The sequence below is a fragment of the Anser brachyrhynchus genome (genome assembly GCF_964034855.1).
Source record: "Anser brachyrhynchus genome assembly, chromosome: 6".
Classification (NCBI taxonomy): Eukaryota; Metazoa; Chordata; class Aves; order Anseriformes; family Anatidae; genus Anser; species Anser brachyrhynchus.
The window spans coordinates 40,383,355-40,407,634 of NC_137700.1; the positions used below are offsets into that span (position 1 = coordinate 40,383,355).

General features: G+C 46.3%; 2 protein-coding genes and 1 long non-coding RNA gene across 8 annotated transcripts in view; 2 read left to right on the forward strand and 1 right to left on the reverse strand.

Moving 5' to 3' along the window:
* PLEKHA1 (pleckstrin homology domain containing A1) overlaps positions 1-2,712 on the forward strand; it is a 33,162-nt gene extending 30,450 nt beyond the window's left edge. For 5 of the 6 annotated variants that reach the window (XM_080598675.1, XM_080598678.1, XM_080598679.1 and 2 more), the window contains one exon: positions 238-2,712. In XM_080598675.1, coding sequence (XP_080454801.1) covers positions 238-567 — 330 coding nt within the window. In that variant the 3' untranslated portion in view covers positions 568-2,712. The remainder of the gene's footprint in view (positions 1-237) is intronic. The other variant, XM_080598680.1, reaches the window with a different exon arrangement.
* LOC308197712 lies at positions 2,355-24,279 on the reverse strand. The gene is made up of 2 exons (XR_013953233.1): positions 10,068-24,279; positions 2,355-8,864 (listed from the first exon to the last, which is right to left on the reverse strand). It is a non-coding gene; the product is annotated as an uncharacterized lncRNA (long non-coding RNA).
* The window catches only part of HTRA1 (HtrA serine peptidase 1), a 31,217-nt gene continuing 16,108 nt past the window's right edge, over positions 9,172-24,280 (forward strand). Inside the window, exon 1 of the mRNA XM_080598674.1 lies at positions 9,172-9,735. Within this exon, the coding sequence (XP_080454800.1) occupies positions 9,249-9,735 (487 nt within the window). The 5' untranslated portion in view covers positions 9,172-9,248. The remainder of the gene's footprint in view (positions 9,736-24,280) is intronic.

Genomic DNA, 24,280 nt, shown 5'->3' on the forward strand with positions numbered 1-24,280 from the left:
TAAAGCCTAAAGAGCTGCTGAGCTTGATTTGAGAAATGAAGAAAATGATGTTGCTGTCACATACTGCTGTAAGCTCACACTTAATGCACTGCCTTGAGAAAGCACTTGCCTCCTCCTGCTGTGGCTGTTGCTTTGCTTTGTATATTTCCTGTCTTGATTTTTCTGAGAGAAATCTGAAACTGCATCTTTCTAAAGTGATGTCAGTGACTTAATTTGACACGTGCTCTTCTTTTCCAGGAGCATACCGAGTCTCCTCCCGAACCCACCGATGCTCCCCGTTCTGCCATCCCAGCCCCAGCCACCTCACATTCCACAGCCGCTCACAACAGCCCTCTGGTCCCAAACCCTCACGCCAAATACCCTGCCTTGGAGAAGCGAGGATTTCACGAATCTTTTACCAAGGCCAAGCCAGGGAGCTACAAGATCCAGGTTGTCGCTCCAAGAGAATCAGCTGCCAAAGTGACTGAACAGGGCCTCTCGGAACCCCAAAGTAAAAATGGCACTCAGGAACAGGATCCTGGCCTTGTGGATCTGGATGATGCAAGCCTTCCAGTTAGCGATGTGTAATGTTGGAAGCGTTTGGAGAATGATCCATTTGTTCGGTCCTCTAATTTCCTTGCTCGGACTTTTAACCAAAGAAAATTACGGGAAATAAGAACAAAAGAAAAAAAAACAACACTGATAAATACATATGTCTGTGTGTGTTTATCTACACACACGTGCATATATATGTATATTGCCTTTTGGCTAAGGGTCAAAAATTGACCTTATGCATTTTCTCAAAGCCTGATAGTAAATCACCAGGGAGGGGCCAAACTGCACAATTTAAAAGGAAATAAATGACAAAAAAACCCCAAAGTACTTTTGCAAGTAAGCAAGGTACCAGCAACCTTTCATTCCTAATCTGGCAAACTAAATTAATCCAATTAATGCTATGTTGTGGAAACCTTATTGCCAACAGACGTGATTATTTAACTTCATTCTGAACTACAGTAAGATTTTATGCATATATGAGAATTTTCTCTCTATGATTTTCAGATACCAGGAAATGCACAAAATGTTTCTTCTGTTCTTTAGGATCAACAGTGTCAACTGAATTGTTATCAGAACAAGAATTCTGGGCTCCCTTGGAATTCTAATTATGGTGCTGTAAAATTTCCACTAAAATAATATTTTGAATAGTCAGTCTATTTTTGATGCACTCCTAAAGGTGGGTTATAACTTTTTGCACATTTGGGTTTTGATGGACTGCATGTAGTGGTGTTTTGGAGGGGGGAGGAGAGAAATTGGACTCTTAAATTTGGACACTTCAGACCTTTTGAACTAAATAGGGTTTATATTGTGTTACATTAGGCTTTGCAGCAATTATTTTTATTAAATGTCTAAATGTATCGTTTGATTACTGTTTTTGCAAATGGTTTTCTTATCAGTGCTTTGTGAACAGTTATTTCTGTATTGGATCAGTGGAAGACCTCAGTTAAGTTTTGTTGTCACTGGTACTGAACTGTTCATAGTCATGCAGTTGTGGCCTATAACTTTTGGTGCACTAATAAAATGAAGTGCCTGTGTTTTTTCTCACACTGTTGAAACACTTTCAGATTAGGTATGTACACAAACCCATTCTTAATGGCTTTGAACGTTGGGTTGGAGTTGTTCTGAATAGTGTAGTCTGAAACAGCTATTTAAAGTAGAAAAATTATGCTAGGGGTATACCAGTGTTCTGGTATTGCATCTACTAGCTGTGCAATATGTTTTTTTAAAAAATGAATATTTGTTGTTTGTGTACACTGTGTTAAGGGGCTTCAGTGATGCAAATGGAAAGAACCTTTACATTTCAAGTATTGGATTAGACTGAGTGTGTACTTTTCATCGTTTTTAAAAAATGTTTGTTTTAATCAAAACCCCACAAATATCTTATGCTGCTGCTTATTGTGATTGAGATTGTCCAGCTTTGTTACTTTTTTTTGTCTACTGTAACCTAAGATACATATCATACAAGTCCATCTTCTCTCCAACTTCCAAACTGACTTCCTGCTCGAGAGATATGGATGGCTTTACCATGATAATTTGTTGATCCAAGGATGGAATAATTGGTGTCATGTGAGAATGAAATATAATCTAATTTCACAACCTTAAATTATATCAGCACCTTCATTTTTTATCCATAAGCTATCTAACCACAGTCTTACGGCAGTGGTGTTTGTATATTACTGGTTTTGTTTGACTCTTTAAATACATGTGAAAACTAGTACAGAATTGGAAGTTTCTGTAAATGTCTAAACTAGTATTGTAGGTTTTAACTTCTATAAAGACAAAACAATAGCTCTTTAAAGGCATATTTTTTCACAAGTACATTCTGTGTGGAAGACACTTTGCATTGAAATATTTTTACTGTAGTCTAACATCTGAAATCACTTGCTCTGGTACAGCTTTCACACTGCATGTTCATTTTACTATATTTTGGTATTGGCAATTTTACACATTGGGTGGAGGTAAAGCAGCTCCATTATGGGACTTTTAAAAGGGGTGGGGGGGAGAACTACTGTTGTAGTTCAGTAGCGTAGGGAAATATTTGTGGCTGGTAATTGTCAGGGTCTCCTATTTATCAGTACTTTTTTAAATCTATGAAAACTGTTAAATTATTTTAGAAACAGTGCTGTAAATATGTCACATTTAAATTGTCAATAAATCAGTTTGGGTAACTTAAAGTAACAGCTGACTCTGTTTTCTTGGAGTGTGTTACATGTTTTACTAGAACTATATATCCCTTTTTGCCATATAACAGGTCAAATTATCTTTTTCACTTTTCAAATCAGATCTGTTTGTGTAGCCTAAAGAAAAAAATTGAACAAACTGAGCTGTTTTACTCTTCTCAGTTTCTTTTGTGGAGTTTTCACATGGTATACAAGAGAAAGCTATTCATTTCCTTTCTTGATCAATAGTAGGGAAGAGGTGGTGTGTAATCATTTTCAAGTTAACCATTTGGAAACGCTCTAGGCCCTGTCTGAGACTGGGGAACAACAAGAGAAGAAAACATAACTTGCCTTTTTTTACGGCTTTATACTGTAGCATAACAAAATTTCTCTTTTGCAGAGAAAATGCTTTCGTGAAATAACTGCACCTACGTGACATCTGGAAGCAGCTCACTCTGTACAGTAGATAGGATAGCATCACACTGGAGTGACTGTACTTCAAATCCAGTTTTGCCTTTTAAGTGAGTCGGTGTCTCAATGGTATGCAAACTTCAGATTAAGATCAGCAATCGAATAAGATTTCTATATAGGCTGTACATAGTTACCCAAATTCCAGTCTGTGACATCGTGAGTTACTCCATACACAACTGCAGTTACAGTAGTATCAAAATGTACATGCTATTATCCCCAACGCCTTACTCCCTAGCCTACTACTATGAGAAGTCACTGCATTGTCTTGAACCTTCCATTTTAACCAGTTGTGTCGCAGGCTGTAGTTGGTATGAGAGATGTGTACAGCTGTGCCTTTGCCTAGCCCATCTCCGTTTGAACTGGACATTTTGAGCTTTATCACATCAGCAGTAAGCTCCCAAAGCAGCTTGATTGCAGCAATACGGAGTTGATGCTTCAGTAAGGTCTTTGCTATATCAAGTTAGATATACCATGCCATGTGCAGCAACACCATTTATTCTTAGTAATAAATGTCAGAATAAAACACAACTACTGGCTGCAGCTCACTCATTTTAACTGAGCTAAAATGCCACTTCTAGTTCATCTATCGTACTGCATGCTTTTCTGCTGTTTAGCTTTCAGCTTCTTTATCCTCTAATGATTCTCATAAAAACCTTAGGTTTTTTTCACAGGCTGAGACCTGATCCGCGGTCACTGAAATGACTCAGATGTGTTTACTACAGGCTATCTTGCATTTTTCATCTCTTAAAAATTTGCTGTTGTCCCTTTATTGAAGAGGGAATTGAATTATTCTTTATGATTATAAATTTCTGTAAGCTTCTAATTGTAATATGGTGGGTTTGACCGCTAAACCTATGATTCAAATGCTTTTAAGGCATATGATGTACATACTGGTCCTGAACATAGTTTAATATTAATAGGCATATGCCTCAACTCCTGTAATAACAGGGTGTCAGCACCACCTAGAGGTCATACTCAAGTTTTTAAAGTGATCTGGCTTGGGCTTTTATTTTAAGAGTATTCCTGGATGTTAAAAATCCTCTTTGAAACTCCAGTTGTTAAGTCATGGAAAAAAAGCTTTTAAAACTTTTTTTCTCCTGGTAAGCTTTGAGTAGAGCAATGGCAGCAACCCAGCTGAAGACAAAATATCCCTCTTCCTGCCCCACTTGTTCACAGCACCAACTTACCCCTGTGCAAGCTATAATGTTGCAGGAATAACGTGAATAAGCCTAGGACCTTGTGCAGTAACTAGTGCAAGCGTGAGGTTTCTCTCAATGGTACTGAATGTGGAAAGCACCTCCAGGCAATATGAATCAACAAATAGTCAAAAATAAAACGGAAGAAATTAAAGAACTATGCAAGTATGAAAAGCAAATTCCCTAAGTTAGCAAAACCCAAACCACAGCACTAACGAAATACATCGGTCTTAAATAACTCATGTTTCCCTGTGACAAACCAGTTCAGGAGGGGTCTGTTGCTAATAGCTAGATAGTAATCCACTCTGGTAAGAGTAGCCTTTTGAGAGAAAAGCAAACACACGCATGGTCGACTACAAAACGTGCACTCTGAAACCGCTAATTTGTGCTTGCCAGACATGCACATGTCTAGCCGTGTAAGGCAGTGAACTGTGAGAGGTGGTGATCTGAGCTAGCTGGCTTCAATTACTGACGCTTAAAAACTGTGGAATTTCGCTGGGAAACTGGTTAAAACGATGTGGCTGCTCGGAAGGACCTGTGAGGGGGCTCAGCCGAGCACAGCCTCAATCTGCCAGGCTCAGGAGCGGTGTGTCTGCTGCTGGCAGCAGGCAAGGAAACGGGGCCTGGTGTGCGTGGCACGGGTAGGCCAGGGTAGTCGGGGCTGCAGGCGGAGGGCCGAGGCCTGGCCAGTTTGGAGCTTCCTTCTTTCTCCTTACTGAGCTATTTTAATCAGTTTTACTCTTTTTGGTTTTTAAAACTTTGAATTTTTATGATTGTATTCTGAGGTAGTTTGGGCAGTAAAAAAAAAATTGGTACAAAAGTTAAAAATAGATGCTGCATCACAGAGAATCTTCCCTCATAAAAAGTGACTGTATTAATGGAATATGTTGATACACAAATGCTAATATTTTAGGCTTCATAGGAAGCCAATGTTGTAAGGGATATAGAAATCAGCACCAAAAAGTTCACTCCGAAGCTGTGGGACAAATATTACTGTTCTTAGCCAGATCAACTATTTTTCATTTGAGGCTGAGGAGAGGGATGAAAGAAAGGGAACTTGGGGAATTTTTAGATTAAAAGCATAAACAAAATTTAAAAGATCGTCTTAATTGCTCTGCGTTATGGATAGTTTTCAGTTTTTCAGATGTGCTGAATGTTTTAATTTCCATCTGTATCTTGGAGCACAATCTATGCAACCATTGATGCCCTGAGCCAGCGAGCTGCTGGAGCTCTCCTGGGGTGTTCCACTGAAGCAATGAAGGTTGCTTTCTGGAAAAGTGAAGTGTGAGTCCAGCTCCGTAACCAAATCATGGCCTACATGTCCACCTTGGTTTTCTACTTCAGATTTTCTGTGCAGAGTTTCTTGGGGGGAAGGGAAAAGGGAAAAAAGGAACTATTGCTCGTTTGTAAAGGTAATTAATGGTGTAGCAGTAGCGTGTTGCCCTTCAAAGTGGCACCTTTGACATTTTAATTTAGGGCTTTGCATTTAAAACATCTAACAGCACTGTCATTCTGCATATCTCTATGCAAGGTGAACCCATCTTTTAAGAATTTAAACCACTCTGTCACACTGCATTCCCACGGCCACCATTCTCCTGCTAACTGAGCCATCAGGAAGGCCAAGTCGTGTCTGTAGCAGATAGGCAGTGGTAACAGCGCGTCTGTAGAGTCCTGGCTGGGACCCTTCTGTCCTGCTGTAGCCTTAACCCCTGCCACGTGCACTTTCTCATCCCTTAACCTCTTCTTCCTTCCCACCCCTTCCCTTGTTCCCAGATGCTGACTCCACAGCCACCTCCTTGCCCCCCTTGCAGGAGCAGCGTAGGAATCCTGCTGCAAGTGCTGCTGCCTTGTGTTCCCTCCTTCCTACAGGCTGCCCCCAGGTAGCAGCTCTGCCCTGAGGAGCTTTGCTCTTCCCAAAACCGAGCTTTCAAAGTCAGTAAATGGTGCAGTTTGGTTATCACGGAAGTATCTTCATGGGCGTTGAGGAAAGCTTGCTTTCATAATAGGTGAGATAAGGCTTACTGTCACCTGCAGGACTGGCTTTGCTGTGGGGCAGGAGATCCACGAGGGCTGGGCTGGGATGTCGGGGGCAAATTGGGGATCCCTATCAGCAGGATCAAAGCCTGTGCTCCTTTAGAGGATCTCATGGCATTTGATCTCTCGGGGTGGAGTCTCCTGCCATTGAGTTCCATTTGAAAAGCAGGAGTTGAAACATTTTACTTGTAAGTCTCCCAGGTGTAAGCACCTCTGAGTATTGGTAGGTGTCTCCTGGCTTTGGAAAGCTGTTTTGTGTGAAAATGTTACGATAAGGGGGAGAAACAACTTCTAGGTGTATAGGGCCTTTCGGGTGGTGAATGCAGATGGGTAATTAAGAAATTTGTCAGTTAGCTAAGATATTAAACCCCTAGGGTTGTATCTCCCTTATTCTGGAAAGGGAGGTGTTTGCTTTCAGTTCTGTGTGCATCCATGTGAAGCCTGTAAAACTCACATAATAAAACCTAGGTTTTTAATACTCGGTACACATCCTTCCCTGGTTTAAAAATAAAAAATAAAAATAAAAATAAAAGCTTGAGAGCTGAAAGTCATCAGTACTGGCCCACTTGTTTGAAGGCAAACTGCGAGTTCACTCTTTCCACACAGGACTTTGTGACAGATTCTGGTTCCTTTGGTGCAGTGTTTAAGCCTTCCTTGGCTCCCCATCGACAAAGGTATTTCACATTTCTGTGCTATTAATGTAAGGAAAAATATTGGCTAGTGTATTATGGTCTGTAAAAGAGCTCGAAGCTGATAGCGCTGGCACAAACTGTGGAGAAAAGTCAGACATCATGGAAAAGAAATAGACACAGCTGGTGTTTCAAACTCCTGTGCAAGAACACTTCACACTTGCAGTAGTTCTTGAAGTAGTTAAATATATGGGTTAAGATTTGTAAACTTTCTAAGCTGAAGAGTTAAGCGAACACTTATGCTTGCATTGACCAATTTACCCTCACCTGAGGTAAGGAGGCATTCACTTTGTTTGGGTTTTGAACTGGGGCGTTGACTTACTAACTTATGATTATTTGGAGTGTGTTTCTGTCAGCCGGGCACTGGTTGAAGTGCTTTAGGGTCTGTTCCTGCCCAGGGGTGTTTAGCTGGAGGGGTACGAGTGTCCAGGCAGAGAGGATGGCGGGACAAGGAGCTTTCACGCTGCGCAAAGTTTTTTCCTCCCTGCCAAGATAAGGCTGCTGCGGCTTGAAAGAGCTCTTGTAAGTTCTCTGACAGAGGCAATGTGATAGGAAAGCAGATGGCCTTTCTGGGTGGGGACAGCCTGTCGGAATTCCCTGCTTGGGCTTTGCTGAGTGTCTTGATCATGCTTATGCAGTCTTTTCTCAACTTGTATTGCCAAAGTTTTTGTGCTGGTAACTGTTCATCTTCCCTTAAAGTCTTGTTTTTATTTCAAAAACTGAAGTTTATCAAAAGTAGCTGATAAGCAAGGGATATATAAATAATAAGTTGGGAACATTTTACCAAAATATCTAATATACATATATATATACACACATATATGCATACATTTAAAATATTTGTAAGTATTTTTGAAATTTCTTTAGACTTTGTAAACATTGTAACAATTCTAATAACCCAAGTGAGGAAGTTTTGCTGCAAGCTGTTCCAGATGACAATTTTGGTCACTTCTGAAACCAAACAATTCTCCTGAAATCTCTCTTGTTGCGCAGCATAGGAGTTACTGGAAAACAGCAACCGTAAGGGGATTTGACTGGGGATGTTGGAGTCGATGTGCTTTTCTGCCTTTAGATAACCAAGCATCCCAGTAAGTACATTAGTGCTTTTTGTGGTCAGTTTGTTAAGATTTTTTCCCTGGAACTTGGTATGGTGTCTTCCGCTGGCGTCGGTGGCTGGTTGCTCCACTGTTTGCAGGAGAAAAGCCATTGTATTTTTCTGTACTAATGCCGTTGCTGGCACTGCGCATTTACTGGCAGCAGCTCAGTTCAATAGCGTTTCATTTGGCCTAAGGGTTGGTGAAGTCCCCTAGGTCCTTGGTTGGCAGGTACCTGATAAAGATACACTTAGATGATTACATATTGGTAGCCTGTTCAAAAGGTCAGTCAACACCTAGTTAACAGTGGGGCTGTGCTCACTTTCCAGTGGCTCAGCGGAGACCTTATTGCTGTCTACAGCCACCTGAAAGGAAGGTGTGGGGAGCTGGGGGTCGGCCTCTTCCCACAGGTAACTAGCGATAGGACTAGAGGGAACGGCCTCAAGTTGCACCAGGGGAGGTTTAGGTTGGAAACGAGGAGACATTTCTCCTCAGCAAGAGCAGTCAGGCGTTGGGACGGGTTGCCCAGGGAGGTGGTGGCGTCACCGTCCCTGGGGGTGTTCAAGGAGAGGGTGGACGTGGTGCTTGGGGACATGGCTCAGTGGTGACATTGGTGGTAGGGGGTGGTTGGACCAGGTGATCTTGGGGGGCTTTTGCAACCTTAATGGTTCTGGGATTCTCTGTGGGCTGGGTGTGTGGGGAGAAAAAATATTAAATAAATGAAAATGAGTAGTAAAATTAAAAAGTAAATAAATAGGATAAAGTAAACAAAGTAAATAGAATAAAGTAAATAAACAGCCTAAAGTAAATAGAATAAAATAAATAAATAAGACAAAGTAAATAAATAAAGTAAATAAACAACAACAACACTAAAAACCGGAAAAAAACCCCCGCCGGGGGGTGTTGCGGCTGGGTCTCCCCCCGTGCCCGCCCCGCCCCGCCGGCCGCACCGCCCCCGCCCCGCCGCTTAAAGGCGGCCGCCGCCGCTCCGCCGCCGTCCCGCTGCCTCCTTCCCCGCCGCCGCCTCCCTCCTTCCCTCCTCCTCCTCCTCCTCCTCCTCCCTCCGCCGCGATGCCGCTGTGGGCCTGGAGCCTGGTGCTGGCGGCGCTGCTGCCCGCCGCCGCCTCGGCCCCGCCGCCGCCGTCCCCCGCCGCCGCCTGCCCGGAGCGCTGCGAGCGGTCGCGCTGCCCGCCGCTGCCCGCCTCCTGCCCCGGCGGCGCCGTGCCCGACGCCTGCGGCTGCTGCCGGGTGTGCGGAGCGGAGGAGGGCGAGCCCTGCGGCGGGCCCGGGGTCCCCGGAGCCCCCCCGGTCGGCGGCGGCGGCGGCCCGCCGTGCGGAGAGGGGCTGCGCTGCGCCGTGGCGGTCGGCGTGCCCGCCTCGGGCACCGTCCGCAAGCGGGCGGCCGCCGGGCGCTGCGTGTGCTCCAGCAGCGAGCCCGTGTGCGGCAGCGACGGGCTCACCTACGGCAGCCCCTGCCAGCTGCGGGCCGCCAGCCGCCGGGCCGAGGCGCTCCGCCAGCCGCCCGTCATCGCCATCCAGCGCGGAGCCTGCGGGCAGGGTAAGGGGGAGCGCGGGGGGGACGGTGCCCCGGGGGGCGGAGGGGTCTGGGTGCTGGCCCTGGGTCGGGACTGGGCCCACAAGGTGCCCCCCCCCCCGCCCGCCGCCCCAGGATGGGGCTCGCACCGGGCGGCAGCAGCCTGCGGGGAAGGGACTGGCCTTGGCTCGCCGCTGGAGCTCGGGTCCAGTGGGAAACTAGAGCGAGAATATGGGTTTGCAGCCTGCCACGCATCGGGGGGAGAGGGTGCCGTGTCCAGCTTTAAACCTCCCCTCCCGCCCACCCCAAAATAAAGGGATGCTCGAGGATGCTGGGCTCCAGCCCGGAGGAGTTACTTGCAGGACTTGGGAGGTCGGCGTGGCGAGGATCCCGGTCTGCGCGCCTTCAGCGCGCTTCGGCAAAATGCTGGAGCACGCTCCCATCCAGGCACTTCATCACGAAGTAACGCCACGGGGAACAAAACCAGGAGTGTAGAACCTGCTAAAATCTGATCGCAACGTGTCCGTGACAGCAGAGCAGAGCCGGCTGCCCTGGCCCAACTTAGCAGATGCGCTCTGCTTATTAATAATGGGTTTGCTAGGGAGGAGGAAACCAGTGACAGCACAGGAGGCTGGCTTGCAGTGCTTTTGGAGGACAGGAGTGGCCACTGAGGAGTAACAGTATAACGAATAGTAAGAAGTTGAGTGCTTTTGCTTTGGCTTTATGGTTATTTAGTTGTTATTGTAGTTGAACTGGACACAGCTGAGTGCACCGCGCAGTAGCATGGGTTAAGGGGGCGAACGCTGGTGCACCAGGCAAAGGCGCGTGGCCGTGTTATGCAGCTGCCTCTCTGCCTGCGGGACTGCCGAGCTGGGCAGCAGGGCCAAGTCTTTGGCCTCATTTCTAGGAGCGATTCGTGCAGGATGTGACACAGCAAGGCAGAAACGCACAGGTCGATAAGCACGGGATGGTCCTTGCGATGCGTCTTCTTGCAAGCCCTTATTGGCTTAAATCGTTTAAGCTAAGGCTTTGCATTTGTTTCAAGCCACTCGACACATTCAGAGGGTAACATGTAAAAACAGCATGCAGTAAGGCTTTATTTCTGAAGCGGTAGTCGTGTTTTAGTGAGTGCTGTTTCCCTGAGGACTGATCCTCTGGATGCAGGCTGCACCATTTCTGCACTTCTTTCTTTACAAACAGCTGTAATCTTTTCTCCGTATTTAGCCCTCACCTCTCCAGCAGAATAATATCCTGTCTTATAGCAGCTTTGTGCTGAGCTTGGGCAGAACGCCGATCCTGCCTCAGAGATCAAACTCTTGTATCAGTACAGTCCCTTTTTGTACCCCTGTTTTCCCCCCCCGGTTTAAAAGCTGCCTTGTGTTCTGTGGAACATTGCTGGCATTTAGTGACGGAGACAATCAAAGCTTTCACACTACGGTTTCCTGATCTGCAACATAATATAATGCCTTGTGATTTATTTTTTCTTTCCAGCTCTCAATTCCTGAAGCCAATATTGTTGCCTTGCAGCCTTTTCTGCTGAATGCTCGCAGCGTTTGAGCTGGAGAGCAACGTGCATCTGCTGTAAGCTGTGCAGAGAGCTTGTCGGGCGAATCGGCCGGGTGCAGAGCTCTGCTTGGCAGAGGAGCTCTTGCAGGACCACCAGGATGCCTTCAGCCTTTCGTTTTGTCCCCATGCACCTCTGGTTGGAGCTGGGCTGCTTTTCTGTATCAGCAGGGACAAAAGGAAGGTGCTAGAGAGCAAACCAGTAGCACGTGGTTATCCCTAGTACACAGCAAACAGTGCTGCACACAGAGCTTTTTTCATATGCAAAGGACCTAGAATAAAGAGAAATGGAGAGTTGGCTGAAAACCTCCAAAATAAAGAGAAATGGAGAGCAGGCTGTAAAGCTGCATTCCCTGGAGGCAGATGAAGGGCTGCTTTGAAAAGCCATTGCCTAATATGTGGCTCCTTACAGTTGTTAATTTTTTTTATTTTATTTTGAGTTCATTTTCAAGAGTGCTTTTTCTACCTGCAGATGGATTATCCTTGTTGAAATGTTTTTGTGTTCACAGTAACATGTCTTCATAAATAATCTAGTGAATACAGTGCAGTGACCCAAGGGAAGCAAGAGAATGGGGACGTAGAGAAAGCAAGCTTCCCACCGCATTAGTAGTTGGACAAGTAGAAAATGGGTGTTCCATGAAATAAAACTGTTGTCTTTTTCAGTTCCCACCTGTGACAGTCCCCTCTCTTTGCCCTTAGTGATTCTCAGTGCCTGTGTCCAAATACAGGGCATGCTGTGGAGAGGGCGAGGAGAGGCTGGGGAGGCGTTGCTCTGGCTCTGTGTGCATAAGGGGGGTGCTTTCCTTTGCAAAATAGGGATTTTGAGCCTTAAAAAGCTTGAAGAAAATTTCACCGGCCTCGGACTTAAGCTGTGGCGAGGGGGTGGTGGCGGCGGCACTGAGGTGCTGAGCGGGTGGGCTCTGGGTGCGGGGTGGGCCGGCAGCTCGCTCTGCAGCCAGGGACACGGAGACACAAGAAGGGCGAAATGAGCCACGGCTGGCGAAATCCCGTGAACTGGTGAGGGCCAGGCCGCAGCATCCAGCCGGGACCGACGCAGGCCAGGCCTCCGTGTGGTGAATGCTTGGGATGGGAGCAGGGCCCAAATGCTCCTGGGCAGGCGGCGGGCAGGGTTACGTGCTGCTGGGGCTGTGCGGCGGCTGCTGACCCTTTCATTAGGGCCTGTGTCCCCGTCTGGGGAGGCGTGTGCGCCTCTGTCCTTCCTCCTTCCCCCCCGCCGCATTGCTGGGGCAGCGTAACCGGCGGTACCCGTCCCGCTGGCGTGGGCCCTGTCCCCATCCCATCCCCGTCCTGTCTGCCCGGTGGCAGTGGACAGCCTCTGCAGCGGCTTCAGACCCGGGCAGACGTCCCCTCTGCCTCTGGCGGAGGACGTGGCCCTGCTGCTCGTACCGAAAACGCTGCCAAACGAGCCCCAGCAGCCCTGGCAGGCTGCGTGCGCTTTGTGCAGCAGGCCGGGCAGGACTGCTGAGCTGCGGCTGGGACAAAATGTAGTCTCAAGCTTAACAAAAAGACACCTTCGCTTCCCGTCAAGGGCGAGCGGCGCTGGCAGAGAGCGCTCAGGCCTGTCAAAGCACACGCAGGTAGAGGGCCCGCGCAGGGCCCGGCTCAGCACACGTGAAAATAAAATGTCACCAGAAGAAGGTGAACGTCCTCCGAGCAGAAGCCACGGCCACGTAAATAAATGTTGTCCCGCTCCCAGGAATGAGGTCAGCGAACGAGACCTCAGTGTTTTGCGTGCTGATGTTCATCGTGTTGGAGGATGTTTTCTTTTTCTTCTGCAAATATGTTTGTGGTGCTCTCGAGTCCCTGCTGACCGAGGGGAGTAGGCTGAGGACCTTCAGCACACCCTTCAGCCGGTTTTCCTTCCCCTCCTGGCCTCTCCCGGCGCCTTAGGGCAGCGTGCTGTTCTTTCCATGCTGTGCTCTGGGCAGCTGCCGCGTAAAACACAAATGGGCCCAGATCGTCTTCTGACCTTTAATCAGAGTACGAGGAACGAAGTTCCTCACAGATGCTCTCAGTTCCTAACTTTCCTCTGACCCTTTCTGAGGCAGATTTGTAGGCTTTCATATTTTTATTAGACTTGTATTAGACTCGGGATGCCGGTGCCTGTCACAGGGCGGTCACGCTGCTCTGTCACAGAAGTGCTCACACCACGATGTCGCGTTCAGTTCGATGCGTGCTCTTCTGCTTTAGGTTAAGCAGATCGTTTGCTCCTTGCACTGGGGGAAGCAGGAGGTGAGTTTGGGGGTAACCCTCGGTTCCAGGGAGGCGGATGTGAGTTTTGCTATTTCTTGTCATCACGTTATCATTTTGTAGCTCCAGAGATGATGGGAAGAGAAAAAAATCCATCACTCAAACTCAATTTCTTGCAAAGTAGCTGACTGTTCTGAAACGCACCGGGCTGAATTGCGTCCAAGTGCCTCTGTATAATTATCTGGCAGAAGAAAATGACCTCAGCGGTCAATAAACCATTTGTCATTAATTCTCAGCCCTTTGGAAAAAATATATATATAAAGAATGAGATTGATGCAGCAAACAATGGGAAAGAGCAGTAGATGGAACTGCCTAACTTTGCCTGCCTGCAGTACTCACAGAGCTAAGTGGTCTGGCAGTGGTACGCCTTGCAGGAATGAATAACCAGGGCAGGAAGAGAAACTCGGTTGAGAAATCTGGGAAGGTCAGGAAATAAGCCAGAGATTTATCAAGAGGAAAGTTGATCTTGTTTTTGTGAACCAGGCTTTCAGCTGTTTCCCTAAAGATCATAACAGCCACGTCACGGTTAGCGTGCTGAAGAAATGTTCAGAGCTTTGCAGGTTGCTCGGCACGTGTGGAGCCTGTGAAAGTGACCCAGGAGGATGGAGTGGAAAGGAACAGGATGCACAAAGGCACTCCAGCACCACGGACGTCTTCAGCCTCCTTCATCTCCCTCAGTTACTGTGCCTGGGTGGTCTGAAGTCGTCTTCTGCCTCCACTGTCTCTTGTGGCAGGGGGAGAACGGGAGAGAGGGAGGGAAAAGGAGCCAAGTGCAGTGGAAATAAATAGCAACATATTTCCAGAAGAGAACCAATTCCCCAGCGTGGGCTTAAAAACTTTTCCAAAGCCAAGTATTCAGCTCTGAGAGGAGGGGACTGTAAGAAGTGGTTTGTCTGAAGAGGCTCACCTTTCCTCGCTCCACGTCTAGATTTCCTTCCCGGGGAGTAATTCGTTAGTCTTTAGACTTCAAACAGTGAAGTTAGTAAACACAGATTTTGGAACAAGGGAAGGTTCAGTGCTTTCATCTTCTGGGCTTTGAAATTTGAAGGTACCTGTGGACTGAGCAGGAGCGCTCAAAGCCGTGAGTAAGCAGGAGGAGTCGTGTTAAACAGAGCCTGGATGGGACGGAGGCAGCGTATCCCGAGCGGTTGAAGGAAAGAATCTGCTGTCCAAGAAATAGGAGAAGCTGGAAAATATTTTTCAAATGTGAGTTTATGTGTGCTTGGAGTGAAAGAAAGCGACGTTACAAATAGAAACCGGGGTACTGCAGAACTTAGCTTTTGTGGTAAATAAAGTAATTCCCTGCTCCCATAAATTGCTGGGGCCTCCAGGATGCCTGGCAGCATCGTGTGTCCCACATTACTCATAACTGGGCCCAAGTCTACATATAATACTATTTTGGGGACTGTGTTCGGGATGTAGGGGAAAAAAGGAAAACTCGATTTTGTCTTCTGGATAGAGGCCACTGTGATTCCCAGGTTGGCTCGCCTGCCTCAAAGAGAAGAACGTTTCTAAAAGGCAAGTCTCAGCTTCCCTGCACTAATAAACCATAAAATAATGCATTCATTTACGCTGACTGAAGATGTTCCCTTCATGTCTGTAACAGGAGACTTATAATAATATCTTAAACTTCCAAAAAAGGATACAGGTCGCTGATGGTGTTACTTTAAAGTTCGGTGACTTGGGAAGCCCTTGGCTTGCCGTCATTTTATCCTGTCAAATTCCATCAGGGTTTCTTGTTCCGTCTCCTGTTTCCCTGATCTTGTGAAGTTCCAGGAGCATTTTTTTTATTTTTTTTTTTGGCAAGGTGAGTGTTTCCTGCATCCAGTTTTGCAGAAATAGGGATGATACAGAGCGACAGTGGTAAGAATTAAAAATCGCTCCGTGTTTCTGGCAGCAATTGGATTTGCGTGTTTTTACCGACAAATAGCCAACGGATGAAATAGTGCATCGTGTATCTACTAACCATGCCTAGAAGCTATCTGATGGTCTGAAATTCAAAAGGGTTTATACAGCAGAGCATTAAGGGATCTCACAACAATTTGGAGAGGCCGATGTTGCCACCCCCTCTTACAGATAGCAAATCTGGGGCAGAAGAAGATAAAAATAAAGGGCTTTGCTCAGGGTCACCACCTAAGCCAGTAGCAGAGCTGAGCGCAAACCGAGCTTTCGAGTCTCTGCTCATTTTTCTGCCCCTGGCCAGCATAGCTGCTCCATTTTCCATTACTTTTCTTTTCCATTACTTTATTTCTTAAACTTGCAGCCTGCAGTTTTGGCAAACTTTTGCAAACAGCATTGATGATCTGTCAATCTGCTTCTGCAGAAAGTAATTTTGGAGAAGGCAAGGCGTGGGTGGAGCGTGCACCGGCAGGGACAAGAAACCCAAACAGCTCCCCCCCACCATCCCTCCCCGAAAGTAAACGCAAGCCCCCAGGACTCCCGCACTTCACATTTGTGTTGGTGAAGGGATGATTCGTTCCCTTTTCCAGGACAACATGCACACAGCTTGGCATGTCTGCGCATTGGGTGCCAGATCTGTATGTAGACCTCCGTCTGAAGGCAGTCAAGTGGGCAAGCAGGAGCCACTTACCAGTAACATGACAAATTTTCAGTGCCGCCTCCTTTCCGTAAATACCAGAATAGGGCGGCAGGAGCACAATCTGCATGAATCCAGTTTCGTTTCCCAACCACTCCCCGTTTGCTGATGCTGCATTAAAACAAATGTGGATGCTCCTAGAGTGACTCTATAGACACGCGTAGAAAATAATGACAGAGACGGGGGGACTCGTTCCCTGCGTAGATATTTTGTGGCCTTTGAGTTATGCTGGATTTATGTGTTGTACAATTATGAAGCCCCAGGCTATGGGCCATGTACATTTTATTACAGTTTTGAGGTTTCTTCTATAGATTTGATCCTTCTCTGTTGTCACCACAGGAGGAGTCCGAGTCCAAGTGGTGAAACCAGTCCCTCTGGCTGGAGAAGTTGCATCTAAAGAGTTTTTTTTTTTAAAGGTTTCTCATTAGAGAAAAAACGCTTAAAATAAACAAACTAAAACCAACAAAAACAAGAACTTTTTATACTCTGGTGTCTTCATACCAGGGTTCCTAGAAGCTGAGACTAAATCTCTCTTAAAACTCTGTCTTCTAGACACTCAGCGCGAAAATTTCTCACATACTTAAATTGAGACTTTAATGTTTTTATAATGTTGAGAGGAATTTTTAGAGATCAGACAGCTGCTGGTTACAAGTGGGGTGTCGGGATTACCACATCGTTGGTACCTAATTGACTTTTCAGTGGACTTCTTGCCCCTTCTCCCTTCTCCGCCTGCGATGCCTGCGGCTGGGAAGCGGAGCCGGGTGACGACCCGAGCAGGGAGGGACATAAACCGAGAGCTGGGCTGGAAAAAGGAGTGGAGGAATTATTCCTGACTCATCCGCTGTATTTTCAGCATTCAGCAGAGAAGAGAATACCACATCTGCGCTAACCTGTCGCCTGAAATATTCTTTTAATCTGTCTGCAGGAAATAAGGCAGACTCTTTTCCATAACTACCTGACTTAACGTTTCTTAGTGTTTCCAGCTCGGCCAGCACTACCATTAACAATGTTTTTGAGCCCAGCACTCTGCCCGTGCCCTGAATTGCTCTTCTTTTTTACTTTTTTTCCTTTTCTTAGTCTTTCTCTCCGGTGCTGTGCCCTCCCCGAGCTTCTTGTGCGAGGCAGGGCCGGGTGCGCGGTGCCTGCCGTCCCCAGCAGAGCACCGTGCCCACCCAGCGCCTCGCCGTCACCGTCCTGCTGCTAATTTGTCATCGCCGATGAGCCCGGGCTCCGCGTTGTATTAATATGGCCATGTCGCTGCCCGGCGAGCTCAGGGAACGGCGTGTTCCCTGCGGGCTGTTTGCGCAGGAGCTGGGCTTGCTCCCACCTCGCCGCCGGTGTTTACAGAAGAAATCGCAGTTTCCTGTTGTGTTGGATGGAGCTGGATCCTCTCTGGATGCCTTCCCCCTGCTTTTTTATCCTCATCAGCTCGGGAGCCTATTGCTTTTGCTCTCGTATTTCTGCTGTTCTAACTGTGAGAGGTTTGTTTTTTTTTTTTTTCCTTTTTTTTCTTTTTTTTTCAGGGACCGGGCAGCGTGCATGGTTTATAGAAGAATTTCTGGCATTTGGGGGAGGTTGTATAAACATATTTCCTCCCTGTGAGGCTCTGCAAGTGTTGCTGAAGTCCGTGACTATTCCTGTAGGATAAAATAGGGGTTATGCCCACTTTAAAGATAAACCTAAGACACGGAGGATTTAAATTACCGTTTTGCAAGTTGCGCAGAGACTGAGGAAAGCAGCTTAGATGCACGCAGCCGGGCTATTACTCCTCCTGCAAAACGTCCCAACTATTTGATATCTATCTAGCAATTCAATGGCTGATTTGCAACACAGGTTTCTCCCGGATTTGCAACACAGATTTCTCCTGGATTTATATATTATTCTGCCTTTTAGCCAAGGGGTAGGAAAAGTCCCTGTCTGGCTAAAACTTTACGTTTTGTATCTGAAGTTATATAGGGATTTCCTACAAGAAAGCTGTGGGCGTATTACCTTAGGTCATTGACATTTTGCCATTTCCAGTGGAAAGACAGACTTGAAGCACGCTGGAAATGGATGCTGAAGGGGTCTGGTTCTCACTGAGAAAGAAGCTGGGCTGAGGAGACTGGAGCAGTGCTCTCTGCAGACCCTCTGCCGATGGTTTGCTGGTGGGGTTCGCTTGTTCTTTCACACTCTCTTGCCTGAAAATCATCAAAGTCAGTTCTTGTTCTTGAGGATAGCAATTAAAATGTGTGACTCACCTTCATTTTTGTCCTCAAAAGCGCAGTTTTATATAAACAACTGCACTCTGGTCTGGAAACTGTTGTATGCTCATGTTGTTGAGAGCTGTTTTCTTCTATGAACATTGTATAGATTCCCTGGTTTGTTTAACTGGCACCTTTTTCACGTATACATTTAAAATCAGCACTCAGAAATAAGGGTTTCTGGCTTTTGTATTAGCAGGGAGAATACAAAGTTTGAAGCCTGTTACTTGCAAGATTTGTGACGCGCGTGACACAGTCCTTGTGAAAGGTTGCCAAGAATGAATCGATCATCTAAATATTGTGGAGACGAAAATTGCTTTTTGGCATGAATGCAAACTTGCAAAGGTGAAATAGAGTCAATTTCATTTAAAATCCTCATTTCAGTCTTGCAGTGGCACTTGCTGCAGGAAATATGTTAAATGACTACCAGGTTTGTTCAGTTTACTGTTTGGTAGAATAAGACACTTGGAATCTCTCCGTTATTTAGTGCTATGTAAATATTTTTGTTGTTAGGGATGTCACAGTAATACAGACTATCTTCTCAGAAATCAGTGACATTTCTTTACTTTCTCCTTTGATTATACAGGAAAAATACTGATGTAATGGTGGTTTTATTAGCACCGTACTGCGGTTTAGACCTCTCAAAATTCCCTCCGCTGATCTCAGAACAGTTCCTGAGCAAATCGTCTGCAACATGTAGAACGTTGTCTTCTCTTCTTAGTGTTTTTCTTGCATAATATCCTTTTCTGGTTTCTTACACAATATATCCTTGAATAGGAAGTGGAATATTTAGGCTTGCAGTTTTATGTTTAAAAAAAAAAAAAAAGAAAAAAAGTGGCAGCAGATTCCCATACATCACTTTTTCCTTGTGTCTCTCCAGCGGAGCTTGCTGATAGCACCGTTTTCAGCGTGAGCTAAGCACATTTGCTCCAGTTTTTGTTTCCACAGCAGCGTCAGAGGTTTGCCGCTTTCCTATATGACATGAATGGGGGTTTGTACAAACAGCCGCGGTCGGAGTTTCATTTGGGAGGGTGGAAGTCCTCCAAGGAAAACTTTACGGTCTTGTGGTTTGTGTTAGTAGTCGCCGATTCTGCCAGCCCAGAGGTTCTGTGAGCGCCTAAGCCCTGCTGGCTTCGTGCTGCGGGAGCCTGGCGGCCGCAGGGAAACCCAAGCTTTTCTTTCAGACCCCGGCGTGCATCCGTACCTGGGGCGCGTGGACACAGCGCTAAGCAAGCAGCCAGTGCAGGAAGAAGCAGTCATCTATTTTCAGCGACCTGGAGATGCTTAGTACATTTAGCTAGCCCATTAGCTGCAGTGGCTCTGCTCGTCGCACCCTGTGTGACTGGACAGGGACAAAAATCAGTCCTGATCTGATCGTCACGGAGCCTACGGGAGAGGAGAGCTTGGCTGTGGATCCCATCTGGGTCCCGTTTTCTTCTGGGCTGATGTTAGCAGGCTGTGGGATCCCGGCCCTCGGGCTGGTACCCTTGGGTCTGAGGAGCGGGCTGGGGGAGAAGCGGCCCCCCAGTTCAGCTGCAGTCCAAAGGAGATGTTAATTTGGTTCCCCTGAGAGGAGGGGGTGTTGCCCTTGTCCAAAATGAAGTGCCTTTAGGGATGAACCCGGAGGTGGCCCTCCCTGCAATTTGTACGTGAGCATCTTCTCTAACAGGTTTTAAAATATGTATATCGATGATTGCAGCTATCTAGCTGATTTTTGTTGTGTGCAAAGTTTTTTGGTTTTTTTTTTTTTTTAATCTTAACGGGAATGAAGTGTTCATGCTGTTTTTAAAGAAGTCGAAGGCTCCGTTCCAGACTGAATCTGGGCTTTTTGACTTAGACAGGACACGAGGCCGTCTGGTGTGGTCACCTCCAGGGAGGTGGGGAGGGAGAGACTTGCTGGTGGCTGCCCGCCGGGTAGGTGTGTTGTGTCTCAGTGCAAAACATTATCCCTCTCACGTCTGCTAGGCATGCATCAGGGGGCGCGTGGAGAATCCCCTTGGCTGTCAGCAAACAGGGGAGGACGGGCAGCACGCTGGTCCTGGATGGATGAGAGCAGAATCCTCTTGTCTGAGAGGGGAAAAGCTCAGGAAAAGTGGATGGGAAGATCTGTTTCTGTGCCTACAACTTGATGCGAAGGGCTGTTCTCATGAGATGTGGACCTGCCTGTGTGAGCGGGTGCCGTTCTCGCAACTGAAGGGGAGAGGTTACTTCCAGGAGATTTCTATCTCCAAAGCATCCTTTCAGTTTAGCTCAAAATATTACCAAAAGCAGCATGTGGGAGATGTAAACATTAAAGCATCAATGCCACTGTGAGTCATGACCTAATCAAAACCTAGATCTTAGTATGCTCTTTTGGCTCCTCTTTCTGAAACCAAATTATTTTGGTTGTTTACAGCGTCTTGTGCTTTTTTCCATGACTTGGTGTTCAGCCCTTCCTTTCAGCAGTTTGTTTACTGATATTAGCACCATTAATGTCAGTTGGCAGAGATCTTCCCTTTCATTCAAGGGCTGACAGCCAGCACACCTTTGAAGTCCTTGAAAATTTTGTTGCCTTGGGAATTTTTCATGCTGTAACCTATTTATGTTTTTAAGTCAGTTTTTGGTCATTAACTGAATTCACAAGAATCATCTTATTAATGCCATTAATGAAAGTTTCTTAACCATGCTCGTGGGCATTTAGGGCATTGTGCAATAGTTCAATAAAAACATTACAAAATGCAAATAATCACAGCATATAAATAGACAGAGAACAGTCTGCAGAGATCTGAACATCGAAGCCTGAAGGTATTTAGGAACTGGAGCTTCATTCAAGCCCACCTCTCAGTGTTTCAAAACAAATAAACAAACAAACAAACCCACAAAGTAATAAAATGAATCTACTAGGAACAAAACTCCAGAAGGGTGTGGTTTAAAAGAATATATATGAAAAAAAGCCAGAAAACTGGGTAGAAATATTCACACGGATTCAACATCAGTTATACCAAAGAAGCAGTTTTTAACCAAAAAATCTACAATTTAAATATGGAATTAAAGAGCTATCCACCTGCTTGTCAGGTTCCCTGTAAGTCAGGATGGGCATGGTGATTGTATGTACTGGAATACACAGACACGGGATTAAAGAGTGAAAACCATGTCATGAAAACCTCGGTAGCCTGTGCCTGCCGGTGTTTCGAATCTGAGATAAAATTGGTGGCTGTGGCTTGGAGGAAAGATAAACACACCTCTCAGCTCCCACGTGCATTGCTCATTAATCCCAAAGAGCAATTAGCTATGGTGAGCTTAATGTGTGTACCTAACGGTCAAAGAGGATGCATACACGTGTTGCTTTTTTTTGTCTGTTTTTCCCCCCATGCTACTTTTTCTCAGTCTTAGAAGAAATTTTCATCATGTTAATTCTTTTACTATTGCCTTTAAATTCTGTTTTATACGATGCTAAAGACCAGTTGCTAGGGATTTTTTTTTTCTGCTGGTGTTCATCAATGAATTCGTGTGAACAGCGCTTTGACTTTTTGTTTATTTGCTTCAAAAAGGTATGTTTTCCATTTAAGTGGGCAGTCGTTCAAGAGCTGTTGCAAAACTGTGTTACACAATGCAAGAATTCCTAATACATAAGCAAAGGACAGGCGTGGTAAGCTTTTTAGGTCAGTATGCCATGAATCAGTATTTATTATCTAACTTTTTCACGGTGTGAAATTTTGACCTTTTAACTGTGCAGCTTAGTTTGGGACTGCACAAGCTGGTTTATATGCAGAAAAGCCTCATTTCTGAAATCTTGGCATTCATAGCTGCAGACTCAAAGTGAAGGCAGCTCTCTGAGATGAAGTATTAGTAGTCTCACCATGTACAGCTTAGGCATCCTTTCTCTTCTTGAATAGCCGAATGCAAAAAAAAAAAAGACTGAAGACATAAAAAACCTGTGTTCCCTGTGCAGTTTCCCTCATCTGTGGCAGCTCTCTTTTTCAAGGGCAGGATGTGACCTTTAAATGTCTGCAGCGCTGTAACTTAGACAAAATCATTTTAGAAGCAGTGATCAAAAAGCGTATTGATGGATACGGTCATGCCCCGTGGCGTTTTATCCCAATGTCACGTTAATCCAATCTGATAATCTGTCCAAGCTCCTATTCCATGTGAGTGAATGCTTCCAAATGCATTCTCAGTGTGGTTCTTCCTCCTACCAGTTTTCCAAAACACGCCCATTGTAGTTGCCAGCTTTACGTATAGCGATGATGTGGTTTGTGTAATGCTGGGTATTTCTAATAAAGAGAACACAAATCCTTTGGATGAGATGTCTGTTAATCAGAACACCTTTATGCCTTTCTGATATTCAAGTCCAAGGATAATAATTTAAGCACAGAGTACTTTTGAGGAAAGCAGTAGGTGAAAGCCCTACTTTCCTGATCAATGTTCTTGTGTCGTAAAGCAGATTAATGTGTCCAAACCGTGATCCGAAACTGCATAGTGGATTATGTGGTTGCTGCTGCCGCTACTGTTCATGACTGATGGCATTTCAAAGCACTTGAGGTGCTTCACAGGGTACAAATGGGAAGAAAACAGATTTGTGAACAGTCAGGTGGTGGCAGAGCTGAGCATCCTCCCAGCTCCTAAGGGGAGAACATACCAGCCGGTGTTACTAAACCATCTGAAACCCAGTTTTCACCCCTGAATCAAGCCAGTATCTGGTAAGAGCAGCAGTGATTTGTTCCAAACCATTCCTCTAAAACTCCTGTAGTGGGCTTTTGTCTTCATCACATACGTAAACAATTTCAGATTTTTCCAGTCTGGTTTTAACAGATTATGCGGGTCATCCAGCTATGGAAAGCGGGATTATTTCAGAGGAGTCCCACGTGCCCTACAGCTCTGCGAATAAATCCTTCTGTTACACTGTCCCAGGCACCTGCAGCATCCACAAGCTGCTTACTGCTTTAAGCCGTGGATTGAAAACCCAAAGGGCAGGGATGGATGGAGCAGCACAGCACGTAGTACTCATCTGGAAGTCAATCACCGATTTTGTTTGTGCCTTTGTAATGCAAGATGTGTCAGATAAAATGGGAGTACTGGTGAAAAGAGGGGGTTCTTGCCTCTAGGGAAGTACGAAATAACTCCTTGGAGGGACAGATTACTTAGTTGCTCCCCATTTACAAAAAGTTGTATCCCTGACCTGTGAGAATGGGAAGCTGCGTCAGAGTTGTGTGTTTTTTCCAGAGATTTTTAGCCATCCGGTGGTGCAGACAGGTTTTCTGTCGGCTACAATAGGAGTTTGGGATCCAGTTGCTTTTGGAAATCCCAGTGACCCCTCTTGAATACTCGGTGGCCACGCGCTTTTGTGTTACAATACTGCCCAGGAATGCAAAGCTTTGCGGTCCCATTGTTTTCGTGCCCGTATCTATTTTTACAGCTCCGGGGGCGGTTCTGTAACTCCAAAGTCCATGGGCCCCGCAGCCCATGGCCGGCGGGCGGCCCTGTGGTGCTTGCCAGGGGCCTGGTGGAGGCCTTGCATCCGAGGCGTGTTGAGGTGGCATCGGGAGAGGCCACACAGCCCTCGGGCCTGTGCTTAGCTTTCCCATCTCGAGGCTCAGGCAGGGGTTAGGGCCTTGTTGTCCACGTGCCGAACCGGGGGAAGCCCGAACGCAGCCGGTGTTGCAGCCCCGCTGCCGCCTCCATGGCAGATTCGCGGCCCAGTCATGCGTGATTGAAACGAGAGGTGCGCGCGGGCCCTTCTGCTGTCATAGCAAGGCTTGCTGCCCCTTCTGTGCGAAAAGCCAGAGGGGGTCCTGCGGGGCAAGGGGTTGGTGACATACAAAGAGGGGAAAAACACCCACACAGGGTTTTTAATTCAGGTGTTTTGCAATGGTCCTCCTCCTGTCGCTTCAAGAACTCATGACATGTTTTCTGTTTCTAT